Raw genomic sequence first — 14,519 nt, 5'->3', positions numbered from 1 at the left:
GAAATAGTAGTAGTAGTACCGGTGGTAGTAGTAGTAGAAGTAGTAGTAGCAGTAATAGTAGTAACAGCAGTAGTAATAACAATAAAAATAATAATAATAATAAAAGTAGTAGTAGTAGTAGTAGTAGTAGTAGTAATAATAATAATAATAATAATAATAATAATAATAATAAATAATAATAATAATAATAATAATAATAATAAATCCAAACAAGTGACAGTGATAAAAGATGTGTGTGTGTGTGTGTGTGTGTGTGTGTGTGTGTGTGTGTGTGTGTGTGTGTGTGTGTGTGTGTGTAGATGGTGTGGGTAATGTAGTGTGGCCTGAAGCTGTTGTTAGCGGCCTGACATGCACCACCACCTACCCAAAACCGGTTCCTCATCCACACTACTGCTACCACTACAAACTACCACTACCACTGCTATAATCCAGTCACCACTACCTGCGGTTCCTTTCACCACTACCTTCACCACTACCACTACCACTGCTATAACCCTGCCACCACTACCTGCAGTTCCTTTCACACTACCTTCACCATTACAACTACCACAATCAACACACTGATACCACTACCAAAACCCTGTCATCATCACCTGCAATTCCTTTACCACCTCCACCACTGCAACCACCAAACTCATCACCACTATCGTACCACTGCCTCTGCCAGCTACCATCCCTATCACTACCACTACCATAACTCGACCACATCCACTTGCTATCACTGCTGCTGACAGCCACAACCATCACTCCACTACTACCACTACCACAACTACCATAAATAGCACCACTACCACCACCACCACCACAATTACCCCCCATCACTGCCACCTCTACCAGAACCACAACTACCACCACTCCTACCACAATCAACGGACACAGGATGTAGGCGGTCTGAAAGAGTGGGATAATGGAATGGTGGGATTGGAGGGGTGAAGGGTGTGGCTGGAAAGGGTTGTAAGAAGGTTATAATGTGGTAGGGTGGTGGAGTGGAATGGGTGGAGTGCTGCGATGACATGGAGGAGGTGTGGAGCAGAATGGGATAGATGGATGCAACTGGTGGTGGGAGGGTGAGATGGGTAGGATGGTAAGGTAGGACGGGTGGGAATGGTACGGTGTGATGGCAGGGACTGGATGGAAGAGACGGGTAGGGTGGGATTGGATGGAGTCAGAGGTGCAATATACAGGAATGTGGGACGGCAAGGATGGTAGGAAGGGATAATAAGGTAATGTGAGGGTGGGAATTGGGATGGGAGAAGTGGAGAGTGATTTATTTTGTTTTTTTCAACACGCATCCCACCCAAAGAAACAAAAGAAACCCAGACTCAAGATCTGCCTAATTCGAGATACCTGGACACCTTGCGTTTAAAAAAAACTGAAGGTCATAGACTGAGGGAAACACAGACCGAGCAAGTCAATTACGTACATGCAAGACAGGAGTGGTTGAGTAGGGAGCGGCAGGTAAGTGGGTATGTAGGTAGGCAGCGAGAAGCGGGGGGTAGGCAGGTACGCAGGACAGGTGGAAAGGCAAGGTATGATGGAACGGGTGGCTGGGTGGAACAGAATGGAATGAGAGGGGAGGAGGGGGGAGGGAGGTTAGGTAAGGTGCTATATAATCCCAAACTCATGCGGCCCCTCTCCCCTCCCCCCTCCCCCCCCCTGGAACAACCTCCTCTTCATCCTCTGCCAACGTGCTGGGAGGGGGGGGGACCGAAAAAAAATAAAAATATATATAAACTGCGGTGTGGTGTTGGAGTGAATACTTAATGCAAATACAACTGGTGGAAGGAAGAGATGCCAGGAAGCTTTCTAAACCTGCGGGAATACTGGGCCATCCTTTCCTACATGTTTCATAAAGATGTTCTCCTAGTGAAGAGGTTAAAGGGACGCCCTGAAAGTGATGAGGCAAGAAGGACGTCATCGTAGTGAAGGGGTTAACCATTTCAAGACAAGATCTCTACAACTTTACTCTTAATGCCGCCAGATTTTTATTCAGCTTCAGAGTTATTCCCCCCCCCCCTCTCTCTCCCTCTCTCTCTCCTCAAGTGGTATAGTTTAGTTTTCCTTATATAATCCGTCAGTCCAGCATGTCCCACACGGAAACACGCAACAACAAAAACCATCATACCTATGCACAAAAAACCACCACCTGCGCTGGAGTGAGTCCCATGAAACCACACTGTCGCTCTCAGGCGTGTCGCGAAGTTGAAGAAAAGGAAGAAGAGGAGCAGAAGGAGGAGGAGGAGAATAATCGGTCACGTTGCTCAAGTCGTCAGCCCCTCAAGATGACACTGGACCAGTTTCTCTTAGGCTTAGAAGACTCACCAAATATTCTCAGGCTCCTATGACTCACTCTCAGATAAGTAAAATTGTATGGCGTTAGCTGCAATAGAGTACTAGAGTTGTTCCGACCATGAGAAATTAAATGGTGCCATTATCAACGCTCTCAGGCTTATATAACTCGTGCGTTCTTAATATCCTTCCTTCTTTCGACACACACTATGTACATATAACAAACCAGTAAAATTTTACGTATCATGTCCGAAATCAACCAGTTTATCCTTGTAGCGTACTGTAGTGAACCCTTCGACAAAAGCTGCGTATTATACCATTTTTACTTTAACTTGGCCTAAAACTACCATCTCTCCGTCTTCAGTGCTGACTTATAACAACAGATTAACACAAGAATACGATGCTAGTCTCGAAGAAGCGCCATGGAAAGGATGTAGAACCGTAGTGTTGCCTTTCTCTACCACTGAGCAACGTCAAATAAGCTGCAGAGTGACGAAAATATGGGCCAAACAAAGGCGAAAAGAGTATAATATCAACGTACTGCAGTGATCCTATTTCCTAATGTTCTTATGCACTAGCCTCTCCTAATCTGATCAATTAGTTTCTTTTTAATTTCCTTCTTGTTAGCATACCTCCAGACGATATTATTAAGTTTAGGAGATATTTTTCGAACTAGATTAGACACTAGCATAGATTTCACTGACCCCCTTCCCAACAAAATTCTTCCCTATACATAAAATCGTCAAGAGATAGCAAGAATAAAACAAAAGAAGCAGAAGGGAATGAGAGGGCAGGAGGGAGGTTAGGTAAAGGGTTAGTTAGCCGCCTAAATACACTAAATTCACTAAATTACTTGAGTCTCAACACCCCCCTCCCTTGTGCGCCTCGCCATTAATCCGCTGAGACCGAGGATGTCTCGTTGATATTATTCTTACTACCTCCTGATGATTTTATTCAGTTCAGTATACACACGTTTTTCGAACTTCATGTGTGTGTGTGTGTGTGTGTGTGTGTGTGTGTGTGTGTGTGTGTGTGTGTGTGTGTGTGTGTGTGTGTGTGTGTGTGTCTGTGTGTGTGTGTGTGTGTGTGTGTGTGTGTTGACCCCTTTTGTACAAAAAGAATTCCCATGTTAAAAAGAAAATCGTATGGCGGCTGCAAATTACACTAAAGATGTTGCCCGGGTCGAAGGAGTTAAAATTAGGACATGCCAGAGTACGGCTGGTTCCTCTCTATATTTCTTATTCTTCGGGTAAACTCAATTTTCTAGGGATTTCAGTACAAGAATTTTCTACAACGAAAAATTAAGTCTGCTAAATTGGTTCACTTCAGTATAACCACATCAACCTTCTAGTCAGTTCAAGACGAGGTTCATTCAGCTTACTGGAAACACCTGTGACTGCCAGTAACAAATCCAATTATGTACGAGGGCAATGTAACTGGCGAAATCAACTGCAAAATCTGTGAAGCTATAAATTACGGTAGTTATAAATTACAATATTTTACGGGACTCTCACACCACTAATACTGCTACGCTGGTCGCCATATTATAAAGTGTGAAGTGGACTTAGTGCCTTTGTTCCTCCTTCCTTTCGCCTGGTGTCTCCCCTCCCCAGGCGTCCCCTTCCCCCCTCCTCTGGTGATTCCCCCTCCCCTCACCTGGCGTCCCCTTTCCTCCCCTCCTCTGGTGCTTCCCCCTCCTCTCCCCTGGCGTTCCCGGGGGCTACCTGGCCTCACCTAGGTCGGAGCAGCAACACGGTGGAGAGTTAGGTAACCAATTGCAGGGGGAGGGGGAGGAGGAAGGAGCAGCGGGAAGGGGGGGAAAGGAGACAGGTATGGGGCCGGGAGGTGAGACAGGGAGTACAAAGGAAGAGAGAAAAGGACGCAGGGAGAGGGAGAAGAAGCAGAGAGGAAATCAAGGAGACAGAGGAAGGGAGAAAAAAAAAAAAAGGGCATGGAGAAAATTGAGAAGGAAAGGAGAAGGAGACAGCGCAAAAGACAAGGGGGGGAGGGGGTAGAGAGAGGGAGAATCAGCCATGGAGAGGGGGAGACAGGGAGAGGGGAAGGGAAACTGGGAGAGGGAGAATGAGGCAAGGAGAGGGGAACAGAGGGAAGAGGGGAGAAAGGAAGTAAGTCAGAAAGAGGGAGAGGTAGGAAGAAGGGCGAGAGGTCGGTAGGAAGGCAGGAAGGGAGAGAGAAAGAGGCAGTAGGAAGATGATTCTCACCACAATGTCAGGCTTTTCCCGACATTCCTGGCAATAAACACCTACACTGATGTTTGCTGACACTGAGAGGATGCTATCTGAATACGTATCTCGTATTTGTATGTGGCTGTGTATGGGGGAGAGAGAGAGAGAGAGAGAGAGAGAGAGAGAGAGAGAGAGTGTGTGTGTGTGTGTGTGTGTGTGTGTGTGTGTGTGTGTGTGTGTGTGTGTGTGTGTGTGTGTGTGTGTGTGTGTGTGTGTGTGTGTGTGTGTGTGTGTGTGTGTGTGTGTGTGTGTGTGTGTGTGTGTGTGTGTGTGTTTTGAGGGCAGGACAATAAAAGCTTAATAATAAACTAATAAGTAAAGGTGAGGGCCACGGGGCAAACAGGTCCCTCAGCAGGTTCCGTCCCCAGCAGAGGGAATGACGAGTTAACCCTTCAGCAAGTGGACGGTATTTTTATTATTATTATTATTATTATTATTATTATTATTATTATTACTATTATCATCATCATCATCATCATCATCATCATCATCATCATCATCATCACCACCACCACCACCACCACCATCATCACCATCATCATCATCATCACTGCAACCTCCAGACGATTTTCTTCAGCCTAAGTAAGTAATCTGGAGCTAGAGGGGTTAGATCAAGCTCTCATTAAATCAGTTACTATCAAGGTGTTCCAAGCCGAAGAAAATCGTCTGGCAACAGCAAGAAGAATGTATTAATCGTCCGTCATGGTCGTGAAGGGTTTAAACATAAAAAATAAAAAATAATAATAATAAAGCCTCAATTATTCTTCCCCCGCGCCATACCGGTTGCTCTTCATTTCTTTCTTTTTTTTTCCTTTTTTTTTCAGAAGTTTTCATTATAGGCCTACTCATATTATTCTTGCTACCGCCACACGAGTTTATTAAGATCTGAGCAGCAGGATAGCACTGGGAGTGGTCGACAGGGGGGACGAGAGTGAGAGACTTGGGTCGGAGGGAGAGGGGGAGGAGAGGAAGGAGGAGAATGGAGAGAGGGGAGAAAGGGAAAAAGAGGAGGAGGGATGGAGGCAAACGAGAAAGGGAAGAGGAGTTAAGGAAGGTAAAAAGGAAGAACGGAGAGATGGAAAAGAGATGAGATGGACAAGGAATTTTAGGGAGGGGGAAAGGGGTTGGCTGAGAAGGGAGAGGGGTGAGGGGAAAGGAGAGGTGATGGGAGTTTTAAAGAAGAGAAGAGAGGGAGAGGACTGAGGGGAATCATGGGGAGGGGGGACAATGTACCTGGTCATGAAGTACGGGGTGGGTGGGAAGGACAACTGAAGAGTAATGGAGGAGTTGCCATGGAATTTCCTAATGTGTGTGTACGTAGATAATTGTTTTCCTCTACACACACACACACACACACACACACACACACACACACACACACACACACATACACACACACACACACACACACACACACACACACACACACACACACTCACACACATTTAGTTAAGTTGGTCCGTCCACTCGCTCATATAAGTCTCTTCCACAGTGATTTCTCCTGCATGTAACAACACCTCAGTATTCCCTGCTGTGTTGCGTTCCATTTATCGGTATAATTTAACATATAACAGAATATAAGGGTGCAACTGCCAGAATAATCGCTGAGGGAGAGGTGTTACGAATTATGTTCAGCCACTGAGAATACGCCTGCTATTTGCAACAGCCTGTTCTTTCATTTCACAGCTAAATTGATAGCCCTGACATATCGTGCTTTATTGTGCCTTAAGACTTTATAATATCAAAAGACATTAGTGGACTACATCAACTATGCTTCGGTTTGAATTATCTGATTCTGACCAAGACCTAGTGTGGTTAATATAATAAATCACTCACTATAAAATGTCTCCCTCACACTGACTAAAATTACTTGACCGTAACAAGAAATCATGAACTAGCCGACATACTACTGATTTTTGCAACTAATTTCGCCTAAATTCTGACGATTTAATTACGCTCTCGAGGAACCATGGTCATCGAAAGTGTCAAAAACTATCATCAAAAATGTCAAAAACTATCACAACAATTAACGTTTTGGTTGAGGATAAAGCAACTTCGTATCTTATTTCCCGATTACGTCACACGGCATCATTTACCTCACAAAAACTCGCCACAAAGGCCAGTATTCTCGTCCGGTGAAGTCTCCCTAACACCTCTTCCTTAGCGATTTATTTTTGGATATGGCTGGTCATTATCGTTTTGAACATCATTTATGCAGAGTTTGGCGATATTGGTAGGATTTATAAACACAGAAGAGGACATTATGGTGTAATAAGCAAAATAAATCGCTTAGGAAAGGGTATAAGGGAGCTTCCTTAACCGACAAGAATACGGGTCAAAGGGTGAACTCCTTCCTGAGTTGCATATAATCATCTGGAAGTAACAAGAAAAAATACGAAAAAATCATCAATCTGAAGGGAATAAAAAATTATTATGCAGGAAGCGAGGGCACATGATAGCCGTCTGCAGCGTCATGGGTTTTTTTGTGTGCTAGTGTAGGCGAGGCGGAACAACCCCCACACCAGCAGCAACACCAGGAAACTTTCTACCTGTGTGGAGGGGAAGTCCTGACATTGACACTGACCGCAATACCAGGAGACTCGGCCGTTCAGGGGAGCAGCATCCATTCTACTAACCTTATTGTCTATTTAAGAACGCCTATCATTTTACCCCCTCCTCAAATGAGTCCTTCCTTAAGATTTTTTGTGAAAAATTACTTCCAGCCACGTGCAGACGATTTTATTCATGTTTCATTCATTTAATTCAATTGCTGCAAGATAATTTTATTCAGTTCATCCCCTTCAATCGCTGTCTTTTGTTGGTGATTCTTGCACCCTCCAGGCGATTTTTTTTTTTTCAGCTTAGGAGTGACTTTTCAAGCTGGAAGGGTTAGATATAGCTTCCTCTCCTAAGCTCCCATCTTCAGCTGAGTAAAATCGTCTGGGGGTAGCAATAATAAAGCGAGAGAGACAAGAGGCTATTTAGGATGCTGGTTGTATGATGTGAGCGAGTCTCAGGAATAGTCTATCTATCTATATACCCAGGCTGCTTCCCCCAAGGAAAGGGAGGTAGCCGAGACAGGACGACACACTCCCAATTTACTCATCCAGACATATACATTTATTCGTATCTTTGCCCCAAAGGGGAGAAGGGACAGATCTTCACCGCACCACACCGCACGAGGGTCAACTGCGCAGTGCAATCAGCGACTTCCGCAGCAGGGCCCGACAGCAGAACTGGTTTACCCTTGCCACATCATAATAGACCCAGCCCCTTACCCGCACCTGACCTGATCAACTGATCAGACCAAATGCGGGAGAATAGTAACTAGATAAAAACGAATGCTATGCTGGAGGAGGAGGAGGAGGAAATTACGATGATTGGAAAGATGAGGAAAGGACAAGTGATGATAATGAAAATGATGATGATGATGATGATGATACAGAGGAGGAGGAGGGGGAGAGAAAGAGGGGGAAGAGGAAGAAATTACGATGATTAGAAAGATGGAGGAAGAGGAGAGGGGGGGAAGGAAGAAGAAGAGAAAGAGGGAGACGAGGAAGATATTGCGATGACTAGAGAGATGAGGAAAGGACAAGTGATGATAATGAAAATGATGATGTTGATAAGGAGCAGGAGGAGGAGGATATAATGATGATGATGATGATGATGAGGAGGAGGAGGAGGAGGAGGAGGAAAAAGAAAAATGAAGGAGAATAGCGAGGAAGCATGAGAGAGTATACGCTATATTAGGCAATCTTTGATATACCCGACGACTGACAAAAAACATCATTGGAGGAGACCGCCAATCTCTCTCTCTCTCTCTCTCTCACACACACACACACACACACACACACACACACACACACACACACACACGACCAAGAAAACAAAACGCATGAACCCCTAAGCCCTAGCACGTCATCATCATTATATTTTTGTTTTTACCCGACGATTGTTAAAAGTTAGGATATTACTGAATTTTTACACCTAACCCTTCGTTTGAAAAGTCTTTCCTCGACTTGAACGAAATCGTCTGGTAGCAGCAAGCATATAATAATAATAATTACGTCCTCTGGCTGAAAGGGTTAGAAGTACATCATTATCATCATCATCATTATCATTATCATCATCGTCATCAAGTTTTTAGTTTTTATCGCGCCAAGTCAGGGGTTCTGTATATTAAGAATCCAAACTATACTCCTTTTACCTTTACTTGGCCAAGACTTTCATCCTTCTTCATCCTTCTGCAGCTTATTTCATGTCGCTCATTTGCAGCAGCTCTACATCCTTTCTACAGTACTTCTTCGTGACTAACATCACATTCCAGCATTAATCTGTTACTGGTACTACAACTGTGCATTCAAGGTGGAGAGATGGCAATTTTAGGCCAAGTTAGAGTAAAAAGGGCATAGTGGGATAAGGAATTCTCCACAGCAGTCAGTTATTCCCAGAAAATTAATATACTTGTCTGGCTGTCCTTTTCTTTCTTTCAAATATTCACTCTGCGTGGATTGTGACGTATGTGGTTGCTGTAAGTGTGAAACAAACGTATATACAAATAATTTTATATGTAAATTAAGCTTGTGAGTTTATAAATAGGCCCCAAGTCTATTATCTGAGTTGAATATCTTCCTCCCCGACTTTCAACATTCAGGCGGTAAAAATGATAACAGAATAGTTTGATTTTGTCATAGGTAAAAAGATCTCTCTCTCTCTCTCTCTCTCTTCTGGATTTCATGATAATTGTACCGCATATGACTCAGTTTATCAAATGCTTACTGAACAGGCACACCAAAACAAAATCACAGTAAATATCGAATATCACTTACTGTACCTTCCATATCAGTTCGTAAAATATCGCACAATACACTTCTAGAGTACGCTTACTTTCCAAACGACACGAAAATCCCTAACTCCTTTCAGCTCAGTTGAGGGCCAAGTGTAATCAGATTAGAGGATTGATCTGACCTATAACTAACAAGCCTCATTCCTACCTCATAACTTACATGCAGGTTCACAGAAATTTCATGTAATCACGACTTGGTGATCAAGTTGTTGGAATGACCCAGTTCAGACAGATGAAAACAAACAAATTACAGTGATGTCGTTCAGGAACTTGGAGCAGAATGGCCTATATACGGTACTAATATACCATAGTCCCATCCTTCCTCTCAACAACTGAAAAGCTGAGGAAAAGATGGGACTGAAGTGTATTGCTGTTGTGATGAGGAGGGGTAGACTGAGATGGTTAGGGCATGGAGGATGACAACTGGGTGAGGAGGGTAACAACTGTGCACGTCGGAGTTGGGTTGCGAGAGGCAGACCGAAAAAGACCTGGGACGAAGTCTTAGAGTGTGACCTCAGGTAAAAGAGACTGAATAGAAAGGCTGCCAGTGGCCCAGAGATCGAGCAGCGTGGACATTGCCATTAGATGACTACGGCCGACGCATGTAAGCATGTTGGATCTTTTATAAACAATCCGATACGATACACTATACTGCGCGACCTCAATGTGTTGCGGGGACAGAGCAGTCTGCGATACCAGTGTATACCCTGCATGATTTTTTTCCCCCAGTACTTTTTCATGCTTTATGGTGCTTGCTTTTTTGCGCCCAGTGTTTGCATGGCTGATTAGTTGTCATGAGGCAGCCAGAATGTCTGCCCTCCACACACTGGCAGACTGAGCGATCCCAGCATCACACAAGTTATGGGATGCAGTACACATCACCCTGTATTTAAAACAATAACTACAGAGGCTATAATGTCAGTCTGTGATAAAACACATTAAACCATTGACCTATGTTTATCTTAAAAGCCTTGGAATGAAAGCAAAGTGAAAATTTAATGTGATAATTTCAAATCGACTTATGACTCGTGTACAAAGACAAACAAAAGCACCTGGTCACTGGAAGTATTTAAATGTATGTTTCTGCTACTTACCAATGCAAATTTCATCGCTTATTTTCTGAATATACTGTACATACGACTAAGACTACATGCTGATCAGTACTTAATCAGTATAACTTACATCTGCGTCTGACTAATTTATGGGTGTCACTGTGCTCACCTTTTTTCACCTAACCGTTGTTAGGGTGTGACATTACAAGCAATTTCACATTCAGTACATAATTCTCTGGTTCATGTTCCTGTGGACTAAGAAAGCTCAGCACCTCTTACTTCCTTATTCGGCAGGAAAAATTTTATGCAGCTCTAGGAGATATATCTGGTAACAAAGTCACTACTGATCTTTTGTATGTTATTTATCTCAATATCAACAAACTACATAAACAAGTCATACGAGATAATACTAACTTGCTCAATATATGAAGATAAAAAATTGTAAGGAAGAGTGGGCTGGAGTCTCCTAATTCCACGATAAAGCCGTCTGACCTATTGTATGTTATTATATATATCCGGGTGCTCAGCCTGGCCATTTGCTAACCTCCTGTTGGTTTTTCAGCGCGCTTCGCCTTTCCTCAGCTGCAGTTCGGCAACGGTAATGATGCAATGAGTGCATGTTGTCTTGTTAGCCTCTTCCTTTAGTCCTGTCCTGTCATGCGTTGTCCTGCCTAGCACTGCTTTGTCATGTCCTGTCCTAAATTTGTCCCTCCTTGCCCTGCCCTCCTCTTCCAACCCCTTCCTGCCCTGCACCGCCCATTCCTATACCATGTCGAATTAGTCTTTTTATGCTTGTGAAATGGCGGGGGACAGGGCGACTTGGAGGCGATTTGTTTGTGGCCACCCCAAACGGGATTGAGGCGTCTGGCAATAGATAGATAGATAGATGCTTGTATCTGTAGGCCTAGCCTGAAAAACGCAACTGCACATTACAATTTCCTGCACTCTTTAGAACCTTCTATGTTTAATGGCTTGTAGATTGCTTTGGTGATTGTAACTTCTCTGTGGTGGCATGTGATCTGTGTGTGTGTATGTGTGTGTGTGTGTGTGTGTGTGTGTGTGTGTGTGTGTGTGTGTGTGTGTGTGTGTGTGTGTGTGTGTGTGTGTGTGTGTGTGTGTGTGTGTGTGTGTGTGTGTGTGAGAGAGAGAGAGAGAGAGAGACACTGACCTAACTACACCAAGCAATTCTTTCAATGTATTTACGCAAAGTATCTTGCTCTACCTTCCTTCCAAGGAACGTTATTTTCATCCCTGTTATGTCTTGTAAATTAGTATGTGTCTTTTTAGCCTAATACCTAAAGACGGCCTTGTTTGTGTGTTGTGTTTTTGATATCCTAACACTGTTCTGTCTGCTTGGCTTGTCTGCGTGTCCTGTTGCGTTCTTAGATGACGCTCTGTATTTCAATGTTGCATGCGTTCTGCCTAGTTCACATCCAACCTGCATGATCTGTACGAATAATGAGCCTCCCCTGCTGACTCTAAGTTGCTGTCTCTCCTTAAATGAAAATTAAACTATGTGCTTAAGCTTCAGCATTGCGTCAAATTTAAAGAGTCCACGCTTAAAGAAAACTGCATGAATGAACACTTGCTATTTTCAGGTTCCTCAATTATAACTATATCTCTACAAAAATAATTAGTCCTAAAATATAAAGGGATATTCTTTTTGCATTATATTTGCCTTCCAGAGTGTGGTAATGCAGCCAAACGATGATTATCACAGCAAATATTATCCACAATCACGTGTAAACAGACTGGACAACTTTTGCCGAGGTAGTGTCGCATCAGCAGAGCAACCATTTAGCTTTGTGGTTTGTGTGGCTATTTAAAGTACAAGGATGTTCCAGTAATGCTTTACATCAACCAGCGACACAAATTGTATGAGCTTACCCCTTCAGCACAATTATTTCTCTTAATTCTACTTCCAAACGGGTTCCTTAAGCACAGGAGACTCCACACAGTGAAAGGTATCTCCATTACCCCCTTCCCATTAGGTTTATTTACACCTAATTTTAGATTCTTCCAGGTGGTTTCAAATTTCTAAAGTAAGACGTCTCGTAATGAAGGGGTTTATTGTATTTAAAAAGAGCTCTGCGATTACTAGAGGCAACTAGCTACTGTATATGGCTGAAGATGTCCAGTGTTTGTTTACCAATTGGGTCTTTACCGTTTTCTCTTTCCCCTCCACTTGTCCCTGCAGTGGGCATCAGCTTCGGCATCCCGAACTTCAACAACAACCAAGGAGGCAGGGAGGACAACAACCCCAACCCCAACCCCAACAACAACAACAACAACAACAACCCACTAGGACTCATCGGTTCCCTCCTAGGCGGCATTATCAGACCAGGCCAGGGACAAGGGCAAGGACAAGGACAAGGCCAGGGCAACAGACCAGGCCAAGGACAGGGCCAGGGCAACAGACCAGGTCAAGGACAAGGCCAGGGCAACAGACCAGGCCAAGGCGTGATCGGCAACATCAATATCGGTGGTCTACCCATCCAAGTCACCGGGGGTCAGAGTGGCATCGGGATATCACTGGGTCAGGGTGGTAAGTTCTGGGTGGTGAGTCGTGTTTTCGTAAGCTTTGGAGAGTTGCTAGCACCTCTTAATGATACAGCCTATTAGGGGTACTGTTCTTTAATGGAGTTTATAATGTGCCGCATTTTTGTAACAGGGTTATAAGCGACATACATTTGATACAAGAAAACATTAACTTGAAGTATATGCTGTATGCAGGAACATGCTGGTAGGGATGTGGAGCTAAGAGAGAGAGAGAGAGAGAGAGACAGACAGACAGACAGAGAGACAGAGAGACAGAGAGACAGACAGACAGACAGAGACAGAGACAGACAGACAGACAGGCAGGCAGGCAGACAGAGAGAAGGGGGGGAGGAGTGCATGTATGAATTGTGGTTGAGCGTGAAGTGATGAGCATGACGGTGTGTGACAGTGAAGAAAGTTACAAGTATGGTAATAAAAGCTATGGTGATAATTTAGCAAGTAAGCGCCACCAATTCCAACACCCCCCCCCCTTTACACTTTTGCGCCGGTCAGACTCATAGACAAACTCTGCTTTGTTCACCCAGCAGTCCTGGGAACTCGAATGTAAATTCGATTGTTCCGAGTCTTATTTATGGGAAGTTTAGACATTACCATTCATAGTCCACTGTATTTAGGATTTGGAGTCGAAATATGGGTGTCAAGGCTGAATTATTGCACAGTCACCCGGAAGACATGGTAGATATCCCATAAAAAAGTCCCGAAGATTCTCAGTTTTTTTTTTTTTTTCTTTTAATATTTCAAGATGGCCACCACACCAGTACCCCAAATTAGCTAAATCATGGAATCGGCACAGCTAGCTAGTAAACTATTGCCCTTAGGATATTGCTTTTAGCGCCCAATCCCATGTTTTCTGACCCAAGGAATCCAATGAGGGCAAAATCAATTACCGGTACTTCCAGTCATTTCTTATAAGAGTAAGTTCAGTATGACATACTGCCTAATAACGGAAATCTTTAAAGAGTAATATTTCAGTAATCGATCAACACTAAAGGTGCTGTTCGTTGCTATACCCAGGGTTCATGATACAAGGAATCAATTAGCTATACAAGTGTATGAGTACCACACAAAACGTTTATCGGTCATGGAGCAGAGCAACATATAATTTTGTGAGCAACAATAATATCGGTTTCATTGGGTTCAACATTGAATATTACCACACCATACACTTAGCAATAAGTTTAGCCAACGGTTATTATGGGGAAATACATTTTAACCACAATCAACTATGGAGGAAACTTCCTGCAAGAACTAAGCGTGGCTAAAATGTTTAAGATGGCTAAAGAATCAATCTGCATCATGCTCCATGTCATCATCAGACACATCTGTACAGGAGAAAGCCACACAGCCTCCACACATAACATTGCATGCTTCGTTAGCCTTCCTACTTCGGCAAGCTAAATTTTCTTTGTACTCCGCTTTACAGTCACAAAATATCATGCTGAGCACCGCTCTGGAGCAGCAGCACGATCAGAACCGATAGGGAACAGATTGCCAGCCCGCTGTTCCCACCCAATATCTAAAAAGGAT

The 14,519-nt window shown here is 43.7% G+C and overlaps 1 protein-coding gene across 1 annotated transcript in view; it reads left to right on the top strand.

Moving 5' to 3' along the window:
- The window catches only part of LOC145414938 (uncharacterized), a 46,791-nt gene that overhangs the window by 19,648 nt on the left and 12,624 nt on the right, over positions 1–14,519 (top strand). Inside the window, exons 3-4 of the mRNA XM_080284350.1 lie at positions 10,996–11,031; positions 12,631–12,978. Of these exons, the coding sequence (XP_080140476.1) occupies positions 10,996–11,031; positions 12,631–12,978 (384 nt within the window). The remainder of the gene's footprint in view (positions 1–10,995; positions 11,032–12,630; positions 12,979–14,519) is intronic.

This window comes from Coenobita brevimanus, chromosome 101, assembly GCF_032717465.1.
Source record: "Coenobita brevimanus isolate Jiangsu-jjx chromosome 101, ASM3271746v2, whole genome shotgun sequence".
Taxonomy (NCBI): Eukaryota; Metazoa; Arthropoda; class Malacostraca; order Decapoda; family Coenobitidae; genus Coenobita; species Coenobita brevimanus.
The sequence above is the reverse complement of the archived record's forward strand: the minus strand, read 5'-3'. Positions and strand labels throughout refer to the sequence as shown.